Raw genomic sequence first — 26224 nt, 5'->3', positions numbered from 1 at the left:
GTCAGTGAGCTTCAGGCCTTGGTGGCGGACCCACCTTTCACAGTTTTCCATCATGACAAGGTGGTCCTCCGCACTCATCCGAAATTCCTACCTAAGGTGGTCTCTGAATTTCATCTCAACCAATCCATCGTGCTTCCAGTGTTTTTTCCAAAGCCTCATTCTCATCCTGGAGAATCAGCTCTGCACACTCTGGACTGTAAACGTGCTTTGTCTTTCTACTTGGATCGCACCAAACCACACAGAACTGCTCCTCAACTTTTCGTCTCCTTTGATCCAAACAAGTTGGGACGACCTGTATCGAAGCGCACCATCTCCAACTGGATGGCGGCTTGTATCTCTTTCTGCTATGCCCAGGCTGGATTACCCCTTCCCTGTAAGGTCACAGCACATAAGGTCAGAGCAATGGCAGCCTCTGTAGCCTTCCTCAGATCGACACCGATTGAGGAGATTTGTAAGGCTGCCACTTGGTCCTCGGTTCATACATTCACCTCTCATTATTGTCTGGATACTTTCTCCAGAAGGGATGGACAGTTTGGCCAAACAGTGTTACAAAATTTATTCTCCTAAGTTGCCAACTCTCCCACCATCCCATTGAGGTTAGCTTGGAGGTCACCCACTAGTGAGAATACCTGCCTGCTTGTCCTGGGATAAAGCAATGTTACTTACCGTAACAGTTGTTATCCAGGGACAGCAGGCAGCTATTCTCACGTCCCACCCACCTCCCCTGGGTTGGCTTCTCTGCTAGCTATCTGAACTGAAGAGACACGCCCGGAGCATCGGGCGGGAAGGCACTGGCGCATGCGCGGTGCGGGCATCTCGAAACTTCTGAGTTTCTTCAAGCAAGACATGCTTGCAAGATGTCCGTATCGGGGCTCTGTCGGATGACATCACCCACTAGTGAGAATAGCTGCCTGCTGTCCCTGGATAACAACTGTTACGGTAAGTAACATTGCTTTCCTGGCAAACTGGATGCCAGGTATCGCACTGTGCATCATAAGGGGTTTGAGGGCTCCCAGCTCTCCCATCAGTCACTGTTGGTCGAGTCCTCCCTCAAGCGGTCTCATCCGTCCCAGGTGTATGCCTCGGTGCCACCGGGCCGAGAGGGGAGGACCATGGATAAGTTTGGGAGGCGCATCTACCAGAACTCGATGATGGCTTCCCGAGTTCTCAATTACACCTTCCATTTTGCCACCTATTTGGAGTTCTTCCTTCCAGTGCTTTGGAAGTTTATGCCTTACATCGAATCTCAAGCTCGTTTTGAATACGAGGAGGTCGTCGCCTCGCTGTCCCAGCTGCGTCTTCAATTGATGCAATCGTCATATGATGCGTTTGAGCTCTCGGCATGGGCTGCCGCCTGTTCCGTGGCCATGCGTCGATTGGCATGGCTTCAGACCATTGATATGGACCATAACCTCCAGGACAGGCTTGCCAATGTTCCGTGTGCAGGTGCGGATTTGTTTGACGAGTCTATTGAGACCGTGACGAAGAAACTGTCGGATCATGAGAAGTCATTCCAGTCCATCCTTCGTCCGAAACCTAAGCCTGCTCAGTCTCGACCTTCTCGACCGCCCTTGATATATCAGCGGCGTTACACTCCCAGGCAGGCTCCTGCTGCGAGGCAGCCAGCGAAGAGACAGCCCCCGCAGAAGTCTCAACAAAAACCTGGTCAAGGAGAGATTTCGCATACTGACCCTAGCTTCTCTCTACCCCCTCCTCGAGCAGAACGACTGGTTATGCTCTCTGGATCTAAAAGAGGCCTACACTCACATTCCCTTTCATCCGGCCTCTCGCAAATTCCTCAGATTTCGGGTGGGACATCTACATCTGCAGTATCGAGTGCTTCCTTTCGGCCTGTCCTCGTCTCCCAGAGTTTTCACCAAGTGTCTGGTGGTGGTGGCCGCTGCATTCCGGAACCATGGTTTTCAGGTGTTTCCCTACCTCGACGACTGGCTCATTAAAGCCGCCTCGGCTCCAGGGGTCATCTTGGCGACCCAAAGGACTATTTGGTTCCTGCAGAGTCTGGGGTTCGAGATCAACTTCCCAAAATCTCATCTGCAACCGACCCAGTCTCTTCCCTTCATCGGGGCGGTTCTCGATACTATTCAACTCAGAGCATTCCTTCCTCCTCAGCGCCTAGATGCTCTGCTTCATCTCTGCCAGTCAGTGTCTTCTCGCCAGTCCATCTCAGCGAGACACATGATGGTTCTCCTGGACCTCATGGCCTCTACAGTTCATGTGACTCCTTTTGCCAGACTTCACCTCAGAATTCCTCAGTGAACCCTGGCTTCTCAATGGACACAGGTGTCAGATCCTTTGACTCGTCACATCCTGGTCACTCCTGCTCTTCAGCAGTCTCTACGTTGGTGGATGATCTCTTCAAATCTATCCAGAGGTTTGCTGTTTCACACTCCTCCCCACCAGAAGGTTCTCACGACCGATTCCTCGACCTATGCATGGGGGGCTCATCTGGACGGTCTTCGCACTCAAGGCTTCTGGACCAGTGCGGACTGGCTGTGCCATATCAATCTTCTGGAACTCAAGACGATTTTCAATGCTCTTCAAGCTTTTCAACATCTGCTTCACGACCTGGTGGTCCTCATTCGCACGGACAATCAGGTTGCCATGTATTATGTCAACATGCAGGGGGGCACGGGATCGGCCTCCCTCTGCCAGGAAGCTCTCAGAGTCTGGGATTCGGCGATTCGCCACAACACCTTCCTCAAAGCTGTTTACATTCAGGGGGCGGACAATGCCTTAGCGGACAACTTAAGTCGTCTCCTCCAGCCTCACGAATGGACCCTCCATTCCAAGCCCCTTCATCAGATCTTCTCTCAGTGGAGGACGCCTCAGATAGACCTCTTTGCGGCTCCCCACAACTTCAAACTGCCTCAATTCTGCTCCAGGATCTACACTCCTCATTGCCTCGAGGCAGATGCCTTTCTTTTGGACTGGAGGAATCTCTTTCTATATGCGTTTCCTCCGTTTCCTCTCATTCAAAAGACTCCGGTCAAGCTGAAGTCGGACCATGCCACCATGATTCTGATAGCTCTTCGGTGGCCCAGACAGCCTTGGTACTCCCTTCTACTTCAACTCAGCAGCAGGGAGCCATTCCTTCTTCCAATGTTTCCTTCACTGCTTACTCAGCATCAAGGATCTCTGCTCCATCCCAACCTGCAGTTTCTCCACCTCACAGCTTGGTTCCTCTCAACGTAACTCCCCTCCAGTTTTCCAAAGCGGTGAGGGATGTGTTGGAGGCTTCCAGGAAGCCTGCTACTAGACAATGCTACTCCCAAAAATGGACTATATTTTCTACCTGGTGTGTTTCTAATCGTAAGGAGCCTCAACGAGCCTCCCTATCTTCTGTATTGGATTATCTTCTACACCTATCTCATTCTGGCCTCAAGTCTACATCGATACGAGTCTATCTGAGTGCAATTGCGGCTTTCCATCAGCCTCTGCAAGGGAAACCTCTCTCTGCTCATCCTGTGGTTTCCAGATTTATGAAAGGACTTTTCCATGTCAATCCTCCTCTCAAACCTCCTCCAGTGGTTTGGGATCTCAATGTTGTCCTTTCTTAACTTATGAAACCTCCTTTTGAGCCTCTCAACAAGGCTCCGCTGAAGTTTCTCACTTGGAAAGTGGTTTTTCTTGTTGCCCTCACTTCTGCCCGCAGAGTCAGTGAGCTTCAGGCCTTAGTGGTGGATCCGCCTTTCACAGTATTCCATCATGACAAGATGGTCCTCCGCACTCATCCGAAATTCCTGCCTAAAGTGGTCTCTGAATTTCATCTCAACCAATCCATAGTTACTTCCTGTGTTTTTTCCAAAGCCTCATTCTCATCCTGGAGAATCAGCTCTTCACACTCTGGACTGTAAACGTGCTTTGGCTTTCTACCTGGATCGCACCAAACCACACAGAACTGCTCCTCAACTTTTCGTCTCCTTTGATCCGAACAAGTTGGGACGCCCTGTCTCGAAGCGTACCATCTCCAACTGGATGGCGGCTTGCATCTCTTTCTGCTATGCCCAGGCTGGATTACCCCTTCCCTGTAAAGTCACAGCCCATAAGGTCAGAGCAATGGCGGCCTCTGTAGCCTTCCTCAGATCGACACCGATTGAGGAGATTTGTAAGGCTGCCACTTGGTCCTCGGTTCATACCTTCACCTCTCACTATTGTCTGGATACTTTCTCCAGATGGGATGGACAGTTTGGCCAAACAGTATTACAAAATTTATTCTCCTAAGTTGCCAACTCTCCCACCATCCCATTGAGGTTAGCTTGGAGGTCACCCACTAGTGAGAATACCTGCCTGCTTGTCCTGGGATAAAGCAATGTTACTTACCGTAAAAACTGCTATCGTGGTTTAGTAAAAAGGGAGGGAGTATATTTGTCTATTTTTGTATGGTTGTTACTGAGGTGACATTGCATAGAGTCATCTGCCTAGACCTCTTTGAAAAAACCCTGGAATAGGAATGATTATTAACATTTTCTCTGCCTTCAGTGCGCTTTGTGTTTTTTTAAATTTTTATTGTTGGTAGATCATTTTGACTTGGCCATTTTAAAAGTAGCTCACAAGCCCAAAAAGTGTGGGCACCCCTGACATAGACAAACATGATTTAATGAGACTGAGTCAACATGGGTTCAGCCGAGAGAGATCTTTGCTTCACAAATTTGCTTGATTTCTTTGAAGGTGTAAATAAACATGTGGATAAAGGTGAGCCGGTTGATATGGTGTATCTAGATTTTCAGAAAGCTTTTGCTAAAGTTCCTCACGAGAGGCTCCTGAGAAAATTGAAGTGTCATGGGATAGGTGGCAAAGTTCAGTTGTGGATTAGGAATTGGTTATCGGATAGAAAACAGAAGGTAGGGTTAAATGGTCATTTTTCTCAATGGAGGAGAGTAAACAGTGGAGTGCTGCAGGGGTCTGTATTTGGACCGGTGCTATTTAACTTATTTATAAATGATCTGGAAATTGGAATGACGAGCGAGGTGATTAAATTTGCAAATGACACTAAACTGTTCAAAGTTGTTGAAAAGCATGCGGATTGTGAAAAATTGCAGGCGGACCTTAGGAAATTGGAAGACTGGGCGTCCAAGTGGCAGATGAAATTTAATGTGGACAAATGCAAAGTGATGTACATTGCGAAGAATAACCTGAATCACAGTTACCAGAAGCTAGGGTCCACCTTGGGGGTTAGTGCCCAAGAAAAATATGTAGGTATTATTGTAGACAATACGATTAAACCTTCCGCTCAATGTGGGGCAGCGGCCAAAAAAGCAAATAGGATGCTGGGAAAATATTTAAAAAGGGATGGTTAACAAGACTAAGAATGTCATAATGCCTCTGTATCGCTCCATGGTGCAACCTCATCTGGAGTATTGTGTTCAATTCTGGTCTCCTTATCTCAAGAAAGATATAGTGGCGCTAGAAAAGGTTCAAAGAAGAGTAACCAAGATGGTAAAGGGGATGGAACTCCTCTTGTATGAGGAAAGACTAAAATGGTTAGGGCTCTTCAGCTTGGAAAAGAGACGGCTGAGGGGAAATATGATTGAAGTCTACAAAATCCTGAGTGGAGAAGAACGGGTACAAGTGGATCGATTTTTTTCTCCGTCAAAAATTACAAAGAATATGGAACACTCGATGAAATTACAGGGAAATAATTTTAAAACCAATAGGATGAAATGTTTTTTCTACTCAGAGAAGTTATGCTCTGGAATGCATTGCCAGAGATGTGGTAAGAACAAATAGCGTAGCTGGTTTTAAGAAAGGTTTGGACAAGTTCCTGGAGGAAAAGTCCTGGAGGAAAAGTCTGTTATTGAAGGACATGCGGGAAGCTACTGCTTGCCCTGTATTGGTAGCATGGAATATTGCTACACCTTGGGTTTTGTCCAGGTACTAGTGACCTGGATTGGCCACTGTGAGAACGGGCTACTGGGCTTGATGGACCATGGGTCTGACCCAGTAAGGCTATTCCTATGTTCTAAAGAGGAACAATTGGGGTGGAAGAGAGGAAGGGAGAGGTGATCATTGTACATGAAAAAAAAAGATATCCCTGAAAATATGCCTTAGTGCGTTTTTTGGATCTAAAATGGTTTTTGAGGGCAGAGGCTTTTAAAATGAAATCAGGAAATCCAAGATGGCCACTGCGGCATTTTAGTGCCAAAAAACGACCCATGGGAGCAAAACTGGAAATCCAAAATCAGTGAGAACAGAATTTTAGAGGTGGAGGACCCTTGGGCTAACCCTGAAACCTTCAGTTTTTAAAGTTTCAGAACCACCCTGATTTTCCCAGATAGTATTGCACTGTACTCACAACCCCGCCATGCACTGTACCTGCATCAGCTTCTCTCTGCAACTGGAAACAGAGATGAGATTTCTGCCTCAGAAAAGCAAGGGTGGCTCTGGCTTGTCTCTTTGGGCTACCTTTTACTCAGGTTCCAAAACCCTCAACCTCAACCAATCAAATCTGATCAGCTTCTTTGACTGGGTAACAAGAAAACTGGATATAGGGGTGTCCCTGGACGTCGTGTACTTGGACTTCAGCAAAGCGTTTGATAGCGTCCCACAACGCAGGTTATTGAGCAAGATGGGTTCGATGGGACAGCAATGTTACTTACCGTAACAGTTGTTATCCAGGGACAGCAGGCAGCTATTCTCACTAGTGGGTGATGTCATCCGACAGAGCCCCGATGCGGACGTCTCACAAGCATACTTGCTTGAAGAAACTTCAGAAGTTTCAAGATGCCCGCACCGCGCATGCGCAAGTGCCTTCCCGCCCGATGCACCGGGCGTGTCTCCTCAGTTCAGATAGCTAGCAGAGAAGCCAACCCAGGGGAGGTGGGTGGGACGTGAGAATAGCTGCCTGCTGTCCCTGGATAACAACTGTTAGAGCAGTGAGCTGCGCTGAATGCCCCGCGCTGCTTTCAAAACTCATAGGCTCCCTGCGCTAAAAACCGCTATTGCGGTTTAGTAAAAGGGAGCCATAGTGCAAAATGTAGACAGCAAATATAAATTTTCAAAACGGACACATTTTTGATCACTAAATTGAAAATGAAATCAGAGGAAATACTCGAGATCAATAAAAAACTTGAACAATCAAAGACTGGCTTAATTCCAACATGCTTACACTAAATTTACAAAAAACAAAAGTTCTACTTTTCCCATGGAAAAAAGGAATAAGGCTGAGTACTTCTTTCACTCTTGATAACATTCACCTAGACTTAGTAACATCTCTAAAAATATTGGGTGTCATCATAGATGATAAATTTTCTTATCATGAACATATAAGCGACAAAGTCAAATTCTGTTTCCATCGACTACGCAAGATTCGTTTCATCTCTAAGTTCCTCGAACCAAAATCACTAAATATCCTAATTCATTCCCTAATAATCGCGAAATTAGATTACTGCAACTCATTATTAATAAATATCACACAAAAAGAAAAGAAGCGCCTCCAAATAATACAAAATACAGCTGTTAAACTCATTCATGGAGGTAAGAAATATGATCATGTGACTCCCCTCTTGATCAAATCACATTGGCTCCCAATCAATCACCGCATTACATTTAAAATATTACTGCTAGTATTTAAAACGCTCTCTAGTAATGAACCACAATTCATTAATAGAATGCTAATCCCTTATATTGCACAGCGTTCACTTAGGTCTTCTAACCAAAAACTCTTAGTAGTCCCCTCCTTGAAAATCATAGGAACCCGACGACCTGACATTTTCCTGATAATGGCCCCTCAACTTTGGAACACATTATCTCAATATATAAGAGATGAAAATGATCTTAGCCATTTTAAAAATAACTTTAAAAGTTTTCTTTTTAAAGACGCTTTTAATCATTAAAAAAATTTGTATAAACTATGCAATAGTTACGCTCTAGATATCACCAAAACCTAACTCAAACACACAAAAATACCAAACCTCACCAAAAACTATCATCAATACAACCACTACACCAACCACAAAATACACTACAATTGCTTGCGCATATATGAACATCAGATCCGTCAGCCCAAAGGCAGAATTAATCAAAGATTGGCTGACCAAAGACAATCTAGGCTGTCTCTTCCTAACCGAAACATGGCTCACCTCTGAGTCAGACCCAAGCATCACAGAATTCTGCCCCAAAGGATATAAACTTGAAGTAGTATGTCGAGAAAACAGAAGAGGAGGAGGTCTAGCAATCATAACAAAAAACAATCTCAACATCGACGTAATAACCAAGCACTCCACCCCTTATCTTGATCTGCTAGCCTGCCAAATATCTGACAAATCACTCAATGGAAACCTGAACTGTCTTATTTGCTACATTACACCAGGTAAATGGAACACTTCAAAACAAGAACTTGAAGAATTCATCTTCCAGAACTCACTCTCCTCCACACATAACTTGATCCTCGGAGACTTAAATCTCCACTTAGAAGATCAATCATCCAAACAAACAACAGATATACTCTCATACCTCAACACTTTATCCTATCAAATTCTCAACCCAGAACCCACACACGAAAAAGGTCATCAACTTGATATAGCAGCTTACTCATCTCCAAATCAAAACACACAAAACATCTACATCTCAAACGGATCCTGGCACCCTACTCTATGGTCAGACCATTTCAAATATTCATTCACCATAAATTGGGCTCAAAATAACAACAAACCCATCCCAAAGAAAACACTCATCAAATTCAGACCGAAAATCGAACCTCACACATTCTGGAACACAGTCGACCCCGAAATCGACCCCAACAACCCCAAAGAATTCATAAACAGCTGGCGGACCCTCAGTGAATCTACACTAAACGAACTTGCTCCAATAAAAAACAAAAACAAAATAGACAGACCATCTAATAAATGGTTCGACGACGAACTTCTACAACTAAAAAGAAAATGCAGACAATTAGAAAGATCATGGAAAAAACAAAAACACAACCACATCAAAGATGAATGGAAAATCCTAATCAAACAATACAATACCAAACTGAAGGAAAAATGAAAAAACTACTACTCCAAACTCATCAGCACCGAAAAACCAGACACAAGAATACTTTTTGACATCTTAAGAAATCTCACCGATACCAAACCATTTCTCGCCACCCAAGGAAACCAAACTCCCACAGCCACCCAATTAGCGGATCACTTCAAACACAAAATCATCACAACCAGATCCACATTCAACAATTCAAGAATCAACATAGAAGAAATACGAATCAATCCCAAAACAGATGAAGCAATCCCAGCAGACAGGATATGGACAAACTTCCCAAAGATACAATGGTCAGACTTGAACAGGCTTTACAAAAAATACAGCAAATCCTCATGTGACTTGAACAACTGTCCCTCATACTTACTAGCAACAGCTTCCACCAAATTTAAAGCTAGCCCCACACTATGGCTTCAAACAACACTAAGTGAAGGTCATTTCCCACCGGAATTAGGAGAAATCATAATTACACCTATCCTAAAAGATCCCAAAGGTCCTATAGATAATCCTGCAAACTATAGACCAATCGCTTCAATCCCTCTATACATTAAAATAACAGAAGGCCTTGTCGCACAACACCTCTCCAACTACCTTGAAGACCATCACATATTACATCCATCACAATCTGGATTCAGATCCAACCATAGCACAGAAACTCTACTGGTATCACTATTAGACATTGCCCGACAACACCTCAGCAAAGGAAACAAGCTGCTTCTCATTCAACTCGATCTTTCTGCGGCATTCGACCTAGTTGACCATCACACACTACTCCAGATATTAGACGCAATAGGAATCTCAGGTAATGTTCACAAATGGTTCCAAAGCTTCCTCAAAACACGAACATACAAAGTCAAATCAAAAGAGCACATATCCGACCCATGGTCAAACCCATGTGGAGTACCACAAGGATCACCATTATCACCCATATTGTTTAACCTCTTCATAGCATCACTAGGCATAACCCTAGACGCCCTAAACACAGTATCATTCAGCTACGCAGATGATATAACTATCCTCCTCCCCTTTAATATTCAAGACCCCTTATCCACAAACCACCTGAAAATGATAATGGAAACGGTAGAAAAATGGATGTCAAGTCATAAACTAAAACTGAACTCGGAAAAAACTAAATTCCTACTACTGGAAAGGGAAAAAAAACCATCTCTCACAGAACTAGAAGTAAATACAATCAAGTACCCAATGCAAAGCACACTCAAAATCCTGGGAATCCTACTAGACAGAAATTGCACAATGCAGTCTCAAATCCACAAAATCATCCAAAGAGCATTCTTCACAATACGTAACCTAAGAAAAATAAGAAAATTCTTCAACAAAGATCAATACAAGATATTAGTACAATCCCTAGTACTGAGTATTGTAGATTACTGTAACAGCCTATACCTATCATGCCCTAATTACATGATAAAACAATTACAGACAGTTCAGAACACAGCCCTCAGAATCATCTACTCACTAGGCAAATATGACCACATCACCAAAGCATACTTAGACTCACACTGGCTACCAATAAAAGCAAGATCCCAGTTCAAATTCTACTGTCTACTATACAAAGTAATACATGGAACAGCACCCAGCTACCTAAACAACAGACTACACCGTAACCTCTCACACAGATTAAGGAGAACCCAGAGCCTATTCACTCACCCCCCTCTCAAAGGAACACGACGAAAGAAACTATATGACAGCCTTTTAGCGACACAGGCAGCAAAGATCGATACTACCATCACCAATCTACTGACCAAATCAATAGACATTAAAGCATTCCGAAAAGAAATCAAAACTCATCTCTTCAAAAAACACTTCCCATCATCATAACCTCACAAAAGTATTAGAAAATACTCTCATGACTACCCAAACACCACCACCAGCAACACCCGAATCTGGACAGTATTATCTCTACTCGTCTAAACAACAGAATCCGGACAATATTATCTCTATTCGCCTAAACAACCTATCACTATCTACTATCTACTACCAATTTATCCTGGAAAAGTCCAGAACAACAATTGTAACTTAACGCATTCTTGATTATATGTACTGCAATGCTACTGGAAATGTCCAGTCTTCTAACTTGTAATCCGCTTAGAACCGCAAGGCACAAGCGGAATAGAAATCACTAATGTAATGTAATGTAATGTAATATCTAATATTCCTTCCCTATATTTTTCCCATATATGGTTCTCTTCTCTACTTTAAAATAACAAATTGTAACTTTCTCCCTCCATTCCTTGTGTATCAATAAGTCTGTAAATTTGTCAATCTAACCCACTAATTTTAAATTATAAATATTATGTCCAGTTGTATGTTTATTATTTTATTGTAACTCGCTTAGTAAATCTGAATAAGCGATTTATCAAATCAAAAATAAACTTGAAACTTGAACTTGAAACCTTTGTTGTCTGGTGATTTCATGAGTCTCTGGTTGCACTTTCTTCTTCTGACTGTGTATCCAATATTTCTTCCCTTCTTTCAGCCTCCTGTGTGCTTCCTCTCCTCCAGATCTTATTCTCTCCCCCAACTTTTTCTTTCTTTCTCTCTGCCCCCTTTCTTTCTGTCTCCCTGTTCCCCCTTTGTTTCTTTTTCCCTTCTTTCTTTGTCTCCTTGCCTCCCTCCTTTTTTCTGTCTCCCTGCCTGCCCCCTTTCTTTCTTACTCCCTGCCCTCCCCCAAGCCACTAGGTTTGCCGCTGCCACCATCAGGGAGCAGGCCCCAAGCCACTAGGTTTGCTGCCGCCATTGGGGAACAGGCCCCCAAGCTCTCCCTGCAGAAGTGTTGCGCTGACCAGCATTCCGCTCCCCGACATCAATTCTGACGTCGGAGAGGAAGTTCCGGGCCAGCCAGGCAACGATTGGCTGGCCCGGAACTTCCTCGCCGACGTCAGAATTGACGGGGAATGGAATGCTGGTCAGTGCGACGCTTCTACAGGGGGACATTGGGGAGAGGAACGCTGATCGGCCCAGTAGATCGGGACGGCAACACGAGTCTATCACGGAGCCCGGGATGGGCTCTGCGATTGACTCGCATTGCCTTCTCGATCTACCGGTCGATCGCGTATTGGGCACCCCTGGTCAACGTGTTCCACAATTTTATTTTTTATAATCATGTCTACCATTTTGCCCGGCACCGAAGTGGGGCTTACCTGTCTGTAATTTCCCGGATCTCCCCTGGAGCCCTTTTAAAAAATTGGCGTAACATTGGTCACCCTCCAATCTTCAGGTACTACAGACGATTTTAGCGACAGGCTACAGATCACTAACAGCAGGTCAGCAATTTCATATTTGAGTTTGTTTAGTACCCTGGGATGTATACCATCCGGTCCTGGCAATTTATCACTTTTTAACTTGTCGATTTGGCTCAGCACATCTTCCAGATTCACCAAGATTTCTTTCAGTTCCTCTACATCAGGGATCTCAAAGTCCCTCCTTGAGGGCCGCAAACCAGTCGGGTTTTCACGATTTCCCCAATGAATATGCATAAGATCTATTAGCATTTAATGAAAGCAGTGCATGCACTTAGGATCTCATGCATATTCATTGGGGAAATCCTGAAAACCCGACTGGATTGCGGCCCTCAAGGAGGGACTTTGAGACCCCTGCTCTACATTATCACCCTTGAAAACCATTTCCGGTTTAGGTAGATCTCTTTCTCTCCCCCACATGTGCTGCTTCTTTCCTCCCCTCTCACCCATCTCCTTGTGCCTTCTCTCTGCAGCATCTTTCTATCCCTCCTTCCCTCCCAACTCCCCATGCAGTAGAATCCTTGCACAGCATCTTTCTATCCATCCCCCTGCCAACCTCACTGACCCTCCCACTGCAAGACTGACATAACCTCCTCCAAACAGCAGCGTTAGCAGGCAGCATTCTAAACAGGCTGCTTTGTGGTCTTCTCCCCCTTCCCTGAGCCAGGTTGCTGATGACATTGTCAATGATGTGGCAGAGGGAAGGACCTGGCAGGAGAAGACCATGAAGCAGCCTATTTAGAGTGCTGCCATTTGGAGAGAGGTATGTCCGTCTCACGGTGGGAGGGTCGATGGGGTTCAGATGGGAGAGAGATGGAAATATGCTGCGTAGGGGGATGGGTGGGAGGGTCAGTGGGTTTTGGGGGGAGAGAGTGCTGCTGCCGGTGAATCCAGGGATGAAGGGGAATGTCGGGGACATTTGGGAGGGGTTTCGGGGGTCAATCTAACTAGGGCTTAATTTTGGGGTAGGGCCTATATTAAGACTTGCCCCGAAAATCATGCTAGGGCTTATTTTCGGGGAAACACGGTTTCTATCCAGTCTTTGCATTCCCTTTTTGAATTTTATGATTGTAAATGTAAACCACAATGATGGTTTTGCCTAGTAGACACAAATTCATTTTTTTTTTTAAATAAAATTGTTTTAGGACAAGGCTCACAATGCCTTGTTCTGTCTCTACTTACTGATCAATGTATACAACCCAAGAGTTTTGGACTGGTCATAGAAACATAGAAATAGACGGCAGATAAGGGCCACGGCCCATCTAGTCTGCCCACCCTAATGACCCTCCCCTACCTTTGCCTAGTGAATAGAGCCCACGTGTCGATCCCATTTGGCCTTAAAATCAGGCACGCTGCTGGCCTCAATCACCTGCAGTGGAAGACTATTCCAGCGATCAACCACCCTTTCAGTGAAAAAGAATTTCCTGGTGTCACCTCGTAGTTTCCCGCCTCTGATTTTCCACGGATGCCCTCTTGTTGCCGTGGGTCCCTTGAAAAAGAAGATATCTTCTTCCGCTACGATGCGGCCCGTGAGATACTTGAACGTCTCGATCATGTCCCCCCTCTCTCTGCGCTCCTCAAGCGAGTATAGCCGCAGTTTGTCTAACCTCTCTTCGTACGGGAGATCTTTGAGTCCCGAGACCATCCGGGTGGCCAGTCTCTGAACCGACTCCAATCTCAGCACATCTTTGCGATAATGTGGTCTCCAGAATTGCACACAGTATTCCAGGTGGGGCCTCACCATGGATCTATACAATGGCATAATGACTTCCGGCTTACGGCTGACGAAACCCCTGCGAATGCAACCTAGGATCTGTCTTGCCTTGGATGAGGCCTGCTCTACCTGGCTGGCAGCCTTCATGTCCTCACTGACGATCACCCCCAGGTCCCGTTCTGCAACCGTTCTTGTTAGGATCTCACCATTAAGAGTATAAGTCTTGTATGGATTGTGGTTGCCTAGGTGCATGACTTTGCATTTTTTGGCATTGAAGCTGAGTTGCCAGGTCCTAGACCAGCGCTCCAGTAGGAGTAGGTCGTGCATCATGTTGTCGGGCATTGAATCTTCGTCCGTTGTGCATTTTCCCACTACATTACTTAGTTTGGCGTCATCGGCGAATAATGCTATTTTACCTCGAAGCCCTTCTGCCAAGTCTCTTATAAAGATGTTGAATAGGGTCGGTCCCAAGACCGAACCCTGTGGCACTCCACTGATCACCTCCGTCATTTCTGAGGGGGTGCCGTTCACCACTACCCTTTGAAGCCTACCACCAAGCCAGTTCCTAACCCATTTCGTCAATGTGTCACCTAATCCTATAGAACTCATCTTGTTCAGCAACCTGCGGTGTGGTACGCTATCGAATGCTTTGCTAAAGTCCAGGTACACGATGTCCAGGGACTCCCCAACATCCAGCTTCCCCGTCACCCAGTCAAAGAAGCTGATCAGGTTGGATTGACATGATCTTCCCTTAGTAAATCCATGTTGACGGGGGTCCCGTAGATTTTCCTCATCCAGGATCTTATCCAATTGTCGTTTGATCAGAGTTTCCATAAGTTTGCTCACTATAGATGTTAGACTCACTGGTCTGTAGTTTGCTGTCTCCATCTTTGAGCCTTTCTTGTGGAGTGGAATGACGTTAGCCGTCCTCCAGTCCAACGGGACGCTTCCCGTACTAAGGGAGAGGTTGAAGAGTGCCGACAGTGGCTCTGCCAAGACATCACTCAACTCCCTAAGCACCCTGGGGTGTAGGTTGTCAGGCCCCATTGCCTTGTTAACCTTGAGTTTTGACAGCTCATCGTAGACACTGCTGGGCGTGAATTCGAAGTTACTAAATGGGTCAACTGAGTCTGCCCTTGTCTGTAGTTGAGGGCCAAGCCCCGGCGCTTCACGGGTGAAGACTGAGCTGAAGTATTCATTTAATAGCTGGGCATTTTAGGAATCCTTTTCCACATAGTCTCCGTTTGGTTTCCTTAGACGTACAATCCCGCCAGAGTTTTTACTTCTATCACTGATATACCTGAAGAAGGATTTATCTCTCTTCTGGATGTTCTTTGCCAGAGACTCCTCCATGTGAAATTTAGCCTCCCTGACTGCTGTTTTGACTGCTTTTGACTTGGTCAGGTAGTCTGCCCTAGAGTCTTGTTTCCCCGATTGTTTGTAAGAGATGAAAGCTTTTTTCTTTTCCTTGATGAGGTCCGAGATCTCCGCAGTGAACCATTGCGGCTTGTTGTTTCTTCGCCGCTTACTTACTAATTTAACATAGCGGTTTGTCGCTTCTTGTATGGTGGCTTTCAAAGTCGACCACATTTCTTCCACGCTATCGGTTTTTGCTTGGCTTTGTAGCGCCTGGTGAACAAAGGAACCCATGTCTTGGAAGTTTGTGTCCTTGAATTTGAGGACCTTGGTCAGCGTGTTAGATTTAGTGAAACCTTTCCTAAGATTGAACCATACCATGTTGTGGTCACTGGAGGCCAATGTGTCGCCCACCGAGACCTCTGTGACACTTTCTCCGTTGGTAAGTATTAAGGTCCAGTATTGCCTGATCCCTTGTTGGGTCTAACACCAGTTGCTTCAGACCAGCTCCTTTCATAGAGTTTAATAGCCTCCTGTTGCTGCCAGAATCGGAGGTTAGTGTATCCCAATCCACATCAGGCATGTTGAAGTCACCTAACAATACTGTGTCCCCACGCAAGGTGATATTTTCTATATCCCCGATTATTTCCATATCCAGGTCAACCTGTTGTCTTGGGGGTCTGTAAATTACGCCAAGATACAAGCATTTGTCCTTCCCTCTGGCCAAATTAACCCAAAGGGATTCTCCAGTGTATTGGACATCTGAGATTCTTGTGACCTTAATGTCATCTTTAGTATATAATGCTACACCTCCTCCCAATCTGCCTTCTCTGTCCCGGCGAAGCAAGTTGTAACCCGGTATGACCATGTCCCACCCATGGGAGTCTGTGAGCCAGGTCTCAGATATCGCCACCACATCCAGGTCGGCATTCCTTATTTCTGTTTCCAACTCCAGGATCTTGTTTCCCAAACTGTGTGCGTTGACGTACATAGCCCTCCATGTTGTATTTTTGTTACATATCAGTGGGGCTATACCTGCTTGAGCTACTTGAACACCGTTATATATGTTATATATGTTCCCCCTAGACCCAGCAATCTTTGCATTGTATATGTTCCCCCTGGACCCAGAACTACAATGTGTATTCCCCACAGACCCAGATCTACAATGTGTATTCCCCAAAGACTCAGAATTACAATGTGTACTCCCCCTAGACCTGGAATTACAATGTGGCCCATACTTATGATTTGAACCTATCCCCGACTCGAAGGTGTGTGTACTCGCCCCTGACCCAGACTTTCGGTGACTTCTTACCACATCCTCAAAACAGTATGTGACTCCAGGAAAGAAAATTAGCAGGTAACAGTTAATTTCTTCTTTCATGGAGGAAGTGACGTCATCTCGCCGAATGGCAGCTTAAAGCAGAAGCTCCGTCGGGCTTTTGCTGCACTGCGCGCTGAGCGCTTCCAAAGTGGGAAGTTTCGGCCACTTTCTGGGTGATCCGGGGTCCCCTTTCCATGGCGACTCGCAAGCGCCTTGAAAAATTTAAATTTATTGGCGATCCGCCCGAGAAATCGGGCTCGGAGGCGGCGAGCAGCGTGGGAGAGAAAAAAAAGATGGCGGCCGGATCGGCGATTCCCTCTGAGTCGGAGGATGAGGGCCTGCCAGAGCAGATGGGGGATGCTGGAGAGCTGCCCCCGAAATCAATCACGGACTGGTTCAAAGACCTGAAGGCAGAAATCGTTGGAGTGAGGGGGGATGTCAGAGCTGCAATACTGGAGCTGAAATCTGAGGTCAGTGCATTGGGAGCCCGAGTCTCGGCTTCTGAAGACCACGTGGCCACTCTTACTGCGGAGGTGTCTACAACCAAGGATGTTACTGGCCGCCTATCTAACGAGCTCCGGGACCTACAGAATCAAGTGGAGGACCTTGAAAATCGCTCTCGGCGCAGCAATTTGCGCTTTAAGGGAATCCCTGAAACTGAGGCTTACAGAGACTGCAAAGAGGTGGTTAGAGCTTTTTGTGAACACCTGCTGCGAGCTGACGGGGCGGATGTACCGGAGACCATTGTGCTGGTACGTGCCCATCGTAGTCTGGGAACTGCCCGAGCCCAGGGCACCCGGGATATCATCGCTTGCTTTGGGGAGTTCACCCTAAAGGAAAGAATTTTGCTGGCTGGCCGTCGACAGTCTGCTATCCGGTGGAAGGATTTGGCTGTGGGAGTGTTTCAGGACCTGGCTTGGACTACTTTGCAGAAGCGGAGAGCGTTCCATGAAGTCACGCAAGTGTTGCGCTCTGGGGGCCATAGATACCGTTGGCTCTTTCCCTTCGGCATGTGGCTGACTATTAATGGTTCGTCTAGACGTGTGAGCACGGTGTCGGAAGCCTGGGCGGAGATGCGGGCCCTGGGCTGTGGGAATCTACTGGATACAGAACGGCCGCCGGCGGTGGCTTCTACATCGGCGCAGAGTGAGCCTTGGAGCACTGTACTGCGATCGGGCAAGAAGTCAGCGAAGCCCCAGTCCTGAACACACCGGTTTCCTCTTTTTCTGGTTAGCCTTGATACCAGGCTTGGCCTTGGCTGGTTCGGAGTGGACTTCTTGGACATTTCTGGTGGAGCTGGTGGCTATAGCTAGCCCTCTGCTTTATTGGACTGGAGATTACTGATAGCTTTGTGCTGTCCAATATGTTACCAGTAATATTGCCGAGTTAGCATGTACTAGTGCTCAGGTTGTCAGGTAGTATTGCCAATTTTGCATGTAATATTTCACAGCGTGGTTGATGGGTGGTTTAGTTACCTGGCTGTTTGGGTTTGGACTGTGTTATGTGTTACGGTTGGTCTGCTGGGGGTTGGGTGAGTGGGGGGAAGGACTGGGAGTTGAATACAAGGGAGGGGGGGGTGTGGAGTGGCACATGGTGACAAGGTGTGGAGGTATTCTTTGGGAGTTTCTTGGACATAGTGGAGGGGTGAAGATTGCCTGTAGGGGAGGTTTGCACTTTCTCCGCGCTGGCGAATCCTGGCACTAAGGGTTCGAGGCAGCATGGGGGAGGGGGGAGGGGGGGGGGTTTGGGAGAGTTAGGGTGGGGAGGGGGGGGGGGGGGAGGGGGGAGGAGAAGCTTTTCACTATAGGTTCGTGGAATGTTAATGGGCTTAATAGCCCGGGTAAGCGTAGTATTGTATGTAAAGAATTGGCTCGACTGCAATGGGATGTTTGTTTACTTCAGGAAACACATTTGAGGCCTCGAGATGTGGCTGTTTTACGTTCCCCCCTTTATGATCAGATTTGGACTCACCAGGGGGCGACTCCGGGGAAGAAGGTGGGGGGCTTGGCTATATTGGTGCGCAAGGGCTTGGGGCTGGTGGTTAATCAAGTTTATCGTGATGGTGCAGGGCGATGTTTAGCCCTTGTGGCTACGTTACAGGGTTGCACCATAACTCTTATCAATCTGTATGGCCCCAATACAGATCAGGCCAGCTATTTTGGGTCTCTTAAAGCGGATCTGGTTGGGTTGGTGAAGGGGTCTGTGTACCTCGGGGGGGACTTTAATGTTACACCAGATGTTGTTTTGGATCATTCAGTAGGCGGGACTCGCTCTCCGTCTAGGGCTGCTAGACGGGCTCTACTGTCATTGTTCTCTTCTCTGGGCTTGGTGGACTGCTGGAGGCTGTCTCATCCCACACAGCGTTCCTATACTCATTACTCACATGCACATAAATCGTACGCACGTATAGACGGGCTATGGACCCATCGAAATTCGTGGGGGGGGATTCGACAAGCTGAAATAGGAGCTATTCAAATTTCTGACCATGCGCCCGTATGGGTGGCCTGTACGGGTTACTGGGCTGGGGAGGGACGGCGTTTCTGGAGACTCAATGAGTCTTTATTGAAAGATCCTGTGGTGGTTCGGGAGGTGACTGAGGCGGTAGACCAGTACCTCCAGATTAATGATAATAATACGGTTAGCGATGCGACTTTGTGGGATGCCCTGAAGGTGGTGGTGCGGGGTATTTTCATTAAGTGGGGGGCTCGTCGTAAGCGGCAACGGGCGCAACGTTCATTGGCATTGCATGAACAGTTAGAGCGGTTGGGGAGGCAGCATCAGAGACACCAGGACCCCTTGGTGTATGAGCATCTTCTTAGGGTAAGGGCGGAACTTTCTTTATTGCAGATGGGGGAATATGAGTTTTTGAGAGAGCGTTTGAGTCAAACGGTTTATGAGTATAATAATACCCCGGGATCTCGCCTGGCTCGGCTTATTAAGCTGAAGCAAGCGAGAGCAGCTATTACAGAGATAAGGGATCCGCGGGGTACGGTACATCGTTCAGATTCGGCTATTAGTGCGGTCTTCCTTAAATTTTATTCTGATTTGTATCAGAAATCCGGGGGGCGAGATGCAATGGCTCTGGAGGGATATCTCTCGGAGTTGCGGCTTCCTCGGCTTTCGGACGTGGATAGTGATATGCTTAATGAACCTATTGCATTGGGAGAGGTCCTGGGAGTCATTGCTAATTTGAAGTTGGGGAAATCGCCTGGCCTGGATGGGTATACTAATCAGTTTTATAAACTTTTTCGGGAGATTCTCGCTCCGCTGTTGGTTAGAGTTGCGAACGGGATACGGGGAGGTTCATCGTTGCCCTCTACTATGGGAGAGGCTGGGATCACAGTCCTGCTTAAACCGGGTAGGGATCCTACTGGGTGTGGGTCATATCGACCGATCTCCTTATTGAATACGGATGCAAAAATTTTAGCTAAGGTCTTGGCGCTTCGCTTGGGCCGGGTTCTGCCCTCTCTGGTGCACTTGGATCAATCGGGTTTTGTTCAAAGGCGGCAGGTTGGTGATAATATTAGACGAACGTTACATCTCATGTGGGCGGCACAGAGGTCTTCTGCCAAGATTGCCTTTTTGGCAATTGATGCGGAGAAGGCTTTCGATCAGGTTGACTGGGAGTTCTTGTGGGAAGTGATGACTCGGATGGGGTTGGGAGCTTCTTTTTTGGCCTGGGTGCAAGCCTTCTATGCGGCCCCCAGAGCCACAGTGCGTGCAAATGGGGTTTATAGCGAGTTTTTTTCCATAGGGAGAGGCACTAGACAGGGATGCCCTTTGTCTCCTCTGTTGTTTGCTCTCTCTATGGAACCTCTGGCCATTCGTATTAGGGAACATGGTGATTTATTAGGGGTGATGATTGGGGATATGGAACATCGATTAGCACTGTTTGCCGATGATGTGTTATTGTATGTCCGAGAACCGGAGGTCTCGTTACCTATTTTGGTGGATCTTTTGTTGGACTATGGGAGGGTTTCGGGGTTTACGGTGAATATGGATAAATCTGAACTGTTGAGTGTAAATTTAGGGGCTGAGGATCAGCGTCGGTTAGCTGCCCGATTTCCCTTTCGCTGGGCTCCTGGGGTTATCCGTTATTTGGGGATTCGTTTACCGGTTGATCTATCCCAATTATATACAGCTAATTACGCTCGGATTATTCACCAAATCCGGACTGATATACAACGCTGGAATGGGTTTTGGTTGTCTTGGTGGGGTCGCATTGCAGTTTTAAAAATGAATATTTTACCCCGCTTGCTTTTTCTCTTTCAAACGTTACCGATTTCGGTTCCCAAATTGGTGTTGAAACAGTTGCACACTTTGTTCTTTCGGTTTATTTGGCAGGGGAGATCCCCTCGTATCTCCAGAGCTGCATTGTGGGCGGCCAGGGACAAAGGGGGGCGGGCGGTGCCGAATTTGTTCTGGTATTACCGGGCTGCTCAGCTGCGGCTCTTATTGGATTGGGAAATAGCGGACTTTAAATTGGCGGTACGCATGGAACAGCACTTTGTGGGTCGTCCCTGCTTGAAACATTGGCTTTGGTCCTCGTCCATGGGGGGCCGGACGGTGGCGGTTCCGGGGAATCCGTTTTTGGACCATCTAGTGAAAGTGTGGTGTGTCACTCGAAAGCGTTGGGGGGGTGGGGTGGTCCCATCGGTGCTGGGTGCGATGCGGGAGGAGCCCATGTTCCCGGCCGGTGGGGAGAGTTCTGTTTTTGTGCGCTGGGCGCAGTTGGGGCTACACACCTTTAGGGATGTGCTTCAGAAGGGGGTCCTGGTGTCTTTTGAAACCTTCAGAATCAGTGCTGCCTTGCCCAAAGGAGATTTTCTAGCCTATTCTCAGATACGTCATTTTCTTCACTCCCAGAAGTGGGATCGGGAGCCTATTCAGTCTCTAGATCCCTTGGCTCACTTGTGGGTCACACTTAGGGGCCTTCCTAAACCGGTTTCTGTTCTTTACCAATATATTCGGGGCTCCTTTTCTTTCCCGGCTCTCTACCAGCGGGCTTGGGAGGTGGATCTGGGTTGTACCTTCTCGGTTGGGGAGTGGGCACTGATCACTACAGAAGTAGGCAAGGCATCCTCTTGTGCACTTATTAAGGAAAATGCCTATAAAGTGGTCATTCGGTGGTACTACACGCCGGAGCGACTACATCGAATGTTCCCTGGTGCTTCGGTACTGTGTTGGAGATGTGGGTTGGCTTCGGGGACTTTTTTGCATATTTGGTGGGACTGCCCTATCCTACAGCCTTACTGGAGGAAGGTCGTGGGATGTTTATCACAACTGTTACAAATTTTATTGCCATTTTCTCCACAGGGATGTTTGTTGGGCCTTTATAATGTGTGTTTATATTCCTGGCAAACCAAACTTAGACGCTGGGGTTTGGCGGCTGCCAAGTGCTTGATTGCTGCTCATTGGAAGCAGGAACTGGCACCTACTCAACTGGATTGGACTCTTAAGCTTCAATTTATTTATCAAATGGAACTGTCTATTGCAAAGCGTCATGGTTACTATTATACTTACACACGGACTTGGACACGAATCCTTGAAAAAATCGAATCTTTGTTTTAAGCTTCTTTCGGGGGGGGGATGGTGGATGGGGGGACTCTCCTGCAGAACCAACAGGGAGTCCCTCTTTGTTAGTGGTAGTGCGGGGGGGTGGGGGGATATAGTGGAGTAAGGGTTACTGCTTTCCACTGGGGGATTGTTGGTAGGGGTGGGAGCACTCTTTGATGATTGTATTGTTGGGGGAGCATGATGAGACTTATGGATCTCTGGTTGTGGTTTTGTATGCTTGTTTGCACCTCTGTTGTTTCTGTTATGCAATTTCTGGTGTGTATACTTTAATACTCAAAATCTTTTAATAAACATTTAATGATAAAAAAAAAATTTCTTCTTTCATATCTAGCTAATTAACAAAAGAATGCACTTGTTTGCCCTCTTAGAAATTCTGTTAATTTCCCTGTGAGAGAGTATACAGTATAGGAAGTTACCAGTCCAGTCCAATGTTCACTCTAAAGCTGAGCGCATGAGCGATCGCTCACTATTTTCAGTGGCGTCACTCATACGTTTTCTCGTGTCGCTCAATCGAGGGCGGGCGGAGGTGAGAGGAAGCGGTGGTGGCAGTCTGCCCTACTCACCTTAGTGTATTTTAAGTTGAAAGATGCAGCGGCGGCTCCTCTCAAGATCCCCGACTGCATCGGACTTCCGACGCAGGTGGGGAATCGTGAGAGGAGCCGCTGCCATGTCTTCAGTGGCGTGCCAAGGGGGGGTGGGGGGGGCGGTCCACCCCAGGTGCAGCCTTAGGAGGGGTGCACAGCCGGCCAGGTCCGGATCTGGCCAGCTGTGCACTCCCCTAAGGCTGCCGTTGGAGAGGAAGTTCGGGCCAGCCAATCGCTGCCTGGCTGGGCGGAACTTCCTCTCCGACGGCAGAATTGACGTCGGTGGAATGCTGATTGGCCAGACGGTGGGAAGCAGAGAGAGCTTGGGGCAGCCTTGGCGGTGGCTTTGGGGCCTGTTTCCCCCGATGGTGGCAGCAGTGGCTTTGTGAAGGGTAGGGAGAAAGAAAGGGGGCAGGCAGGGACACAGAAGGGAAACAGAAAAAAAGAAAGGGGGCATCAAGAGAGAAAAAAGAAAGAAAGGGCAGGGAGAGAGGAAGAAAAAGTTAGGGGAGGGAATGAGGTCTGGAGGAGAGGAAGCATACAGGCTAAAAGAAGGGAAGAAAGATTGGATGCAAGTCAGAAGAAGAAAGTGCAACCAGAGACTCATGAAATCACCAGACAAGGTAGGAAAAATGATTTTATTTTAAATTTAGTGATCAAAATGTGTCTGAATTTATATATGCTGTCTATATTTTGCACGATAGTCCCCTTTTACTAAACCGCAATAGTGTTTTTTTAGCGCAGGGAGCCTATGAGCATCGAGAGCAGCGCTGGGCATTTAGCGCAGTTCCCTGCACTAAAAACTGCTATTGTGGTTTAATAAAAAGGAAGGGGGGTATATTTGTCTATTTTTGTATGGTTGTTATTGAGGTGACAATGCATAGAGTCATCTGCCTTGACCTCTGAAAAAAACCCAGAATAGGAATGATAATTAACATTTTCTCAGCGTATAGTGTGCTTTGTGTTTTTTAATTTTATTGTTGGTAGATCATTTTGACTTGGTCATTTTAAAGTAGCTCACAAGCCCAAAAAGTTTGGGCACCCCTGAGCTAGAGTGTTGAAGCTGTGTATTTCTATTTTATCCCCTCTTTTACAAAACTGTGGAGCGTTTTTTAGCGCCAGCCGTGGTGGTAGCAGCTCTGATGCTCAGAATTCTATGAGCGTCAGAGCTGTTACCACCATGGCTAAAATCCACACTACAGTTTTGTAAAAGAGTGAAGGGTTAGTTTGTGATGACATATTCCATACTAGGCGAAGGTGTTTTCTGTGTTCTGTGTGTTCGAAAGACATGGTTTTCTGTTAGGATTGACGGTGTAGGATTGATCAGTGCTGGTCTGGCTTGTTTAGTTTTACAATGGGTGTATTGATGTACTGCTCACTGCAATATGTAAGATGCTGCCTTTTCCTAGGTACTCATGTGTGACGTGTGGCTTGTTACTAAAAATCATGTTTTTCGTACAGATGGGGGGGTTGCCAAAAAACGATGGGCCCCGGGTGTTACATATGCTACATACGCCACTGTATATAAAGATACCAGAAAGCTGGCGTAGCAAAAACTTTAAGTAAATTGTTATTCTTCTAAGTCTTGAGTATTTAACCCTCCCACAATCTCACGGGCACTCGTCCTCCGCGTCTGCTCATAAATTTGTGGAGTATGTAACTTGTTGCTCATGCATATTTTTTTTTGCACACACCTCATCAATCCTTAGAGGGAACATTGGTCCAGTCCCCCTTAAAAACACTCTTACAAAGACATTTACATTAAAGGAAATTTGTAGACCGCATAATATCAACTAGAGTTCAAAGTGGTTAACCAAAGAAAGACTGAACAAATATCAGAAATTACATTAAATCCATATCAAACTACTCATAGCACAAATTTCCTAATAAAATACATTTTAAACAATTTATGAAACACATGGAAACTAGATTCTTGTCTTAGAGAGTGAGAGAGAATTCCAGATAGGTGCTACCGGATAAGATAAACTATTAGAGAGATACATTATATTCCACAATACAAAGCAGTGAGGGCAGGGAGGATGTTGTCCAGGTAAGATCAAAGCCCTGAATAGTTCAGGGAAGACGAGATTAGCCTGTCAGCATCTTTACCACCATGCGTGTAAGCGGCAGATGCTTGATTCAGGTAGGTCAAGATTTATCTTGGAATCTTGTGGAAACTTTAATCCTGAAGGCCAGGTCTGGTTTGGTTTAGCTTGTAAACCAAGAATAGTGCATGTGGCCCCCATCAGGTTCAGGCCATGGAGAGATAATCCTTGAAGTGAAAAGACTTGTTTCTATTCTCATTTCATCATACCTGTGAAAGGAACAGGTTCTAGCTGCCTTTTCAATATTAATAAAGTGTTTTTGTTCTACCTTCAATCCTCTTAAGTTAGTGCTTCTTGATCCATTCCCCAGGGCACATCCAGCCAATCAGGTTTTCAGAATTTGTATGAGAGAAATTTGTTTGCTCTGTCTCCTTGGTATGAAAATCTCTCTCATGCGTATTCATTGTGCATATCTTGAAAACTCAACTATGTGGATGTGGCCTGACGACTGGGTTGAGAATCACTGCTGTAAGTGTGAGCCAGACCCTTGCTCACAGCTGCTATGTTTCCTTTTAGAAGAAGAAAAAGTAGAAACATAAGCCATATAGATTTTATCTACCTTAATTTTTCTATCTAGTCTGCCTACCAATGCCATCTACTATCCCTTCATCTCCCTTAGAGATCCAACGTACTAGTCCCAAGCTTTCTTGAATTCAAACAAATAGTTTTAAATATTTTCCTCAAATGTCTTTATAGCACAGACGCCTCCTTTTCACTACTGTCTTTCTTGGGAACAAATGGCATACAATCACACATTGGAGCTCTCTGCAGTTCTGACTGATCAAACTAGTCCTCCCCACTATGTTTACCTTAGCTTTCATGGTTCTAATGACATGGTCTTTTGTCCCACAGCCACCTTTCTGTCTGTGATTCATCAAGCCGCTCTGGAGCCAACTAAGAAATACACAGAGCCTCAAACCACTTCTCAAGAGATTGGTTGGATAACTACTCCTCTGGTAAGTGGTCTTTCCCTGGACAGAGAATGTGTACGTAACCTAAAGTAAAGCACATAAAAAGCTGTGTAGGAATACTGTATCCCCCCTCTCATTCTATATAGTGCAGCAGAAGGTAGGCATCATGCATAGATGCACTTAGGCACTATTCTTTTATTGCCAGACAATATTCAGCTAATGGAGAGTCAGCATTTTTTAAACCCCGGATACTCAAGTGCTGGGTCATGTGTAGGAATTGACCAGACTGCTAGTGACAACCAAAACTTCTTTAGCAATTCTCCAGACCAGCATAGGTTAATCTTACAAGCGGGTATATATATCATCATGATCAGCAGGTGGAGGCTGAGACAAAACTTTGGA

At 46.2% G+C, this 26224-nt stretch overlaps 1 protein-coding gene across 1 annotated transcript in view; it reads left to right on the top strand.

Moving 5' to 3' along the window:
• The window catches only part of FAM183A (family with sequence similarity 183 member A), a 118344-nt gene that overhangs the window by 10296 nt on the left and 81824 nt on the right, over window positions 1–26224 (top strand). Inside the window, exon 3 of the mRNA XM_033935201.1 lies at window positions 25764–25867. Coding sequence (XP_033791092.1) covers window positions 25764–25867 — 104 coding nt within the window. The remainder of the gene's footprint in view (window positions 1–25763; window positions 25868–26224) is intronic.

Source organism: Geotrypetes seraphini, chromosome 2 (assembly GCF_902459505.1).
Source record: "Geotrypetes seraphini chromosome 2, aGeoSer1.1, whole genome shotgun sequence".
NCBI lineage: Eukaryota > Metazoa > Chordata > Amphibia > Gymnophiona > Dermophiidae > Geotrypetes > Geotrypetes seraphini.
The sequence above is the reverse complement of the archived record's forward strand: the minus strand, read 5'-3'. Positions and strand labels throughout refer to the sequence as shown.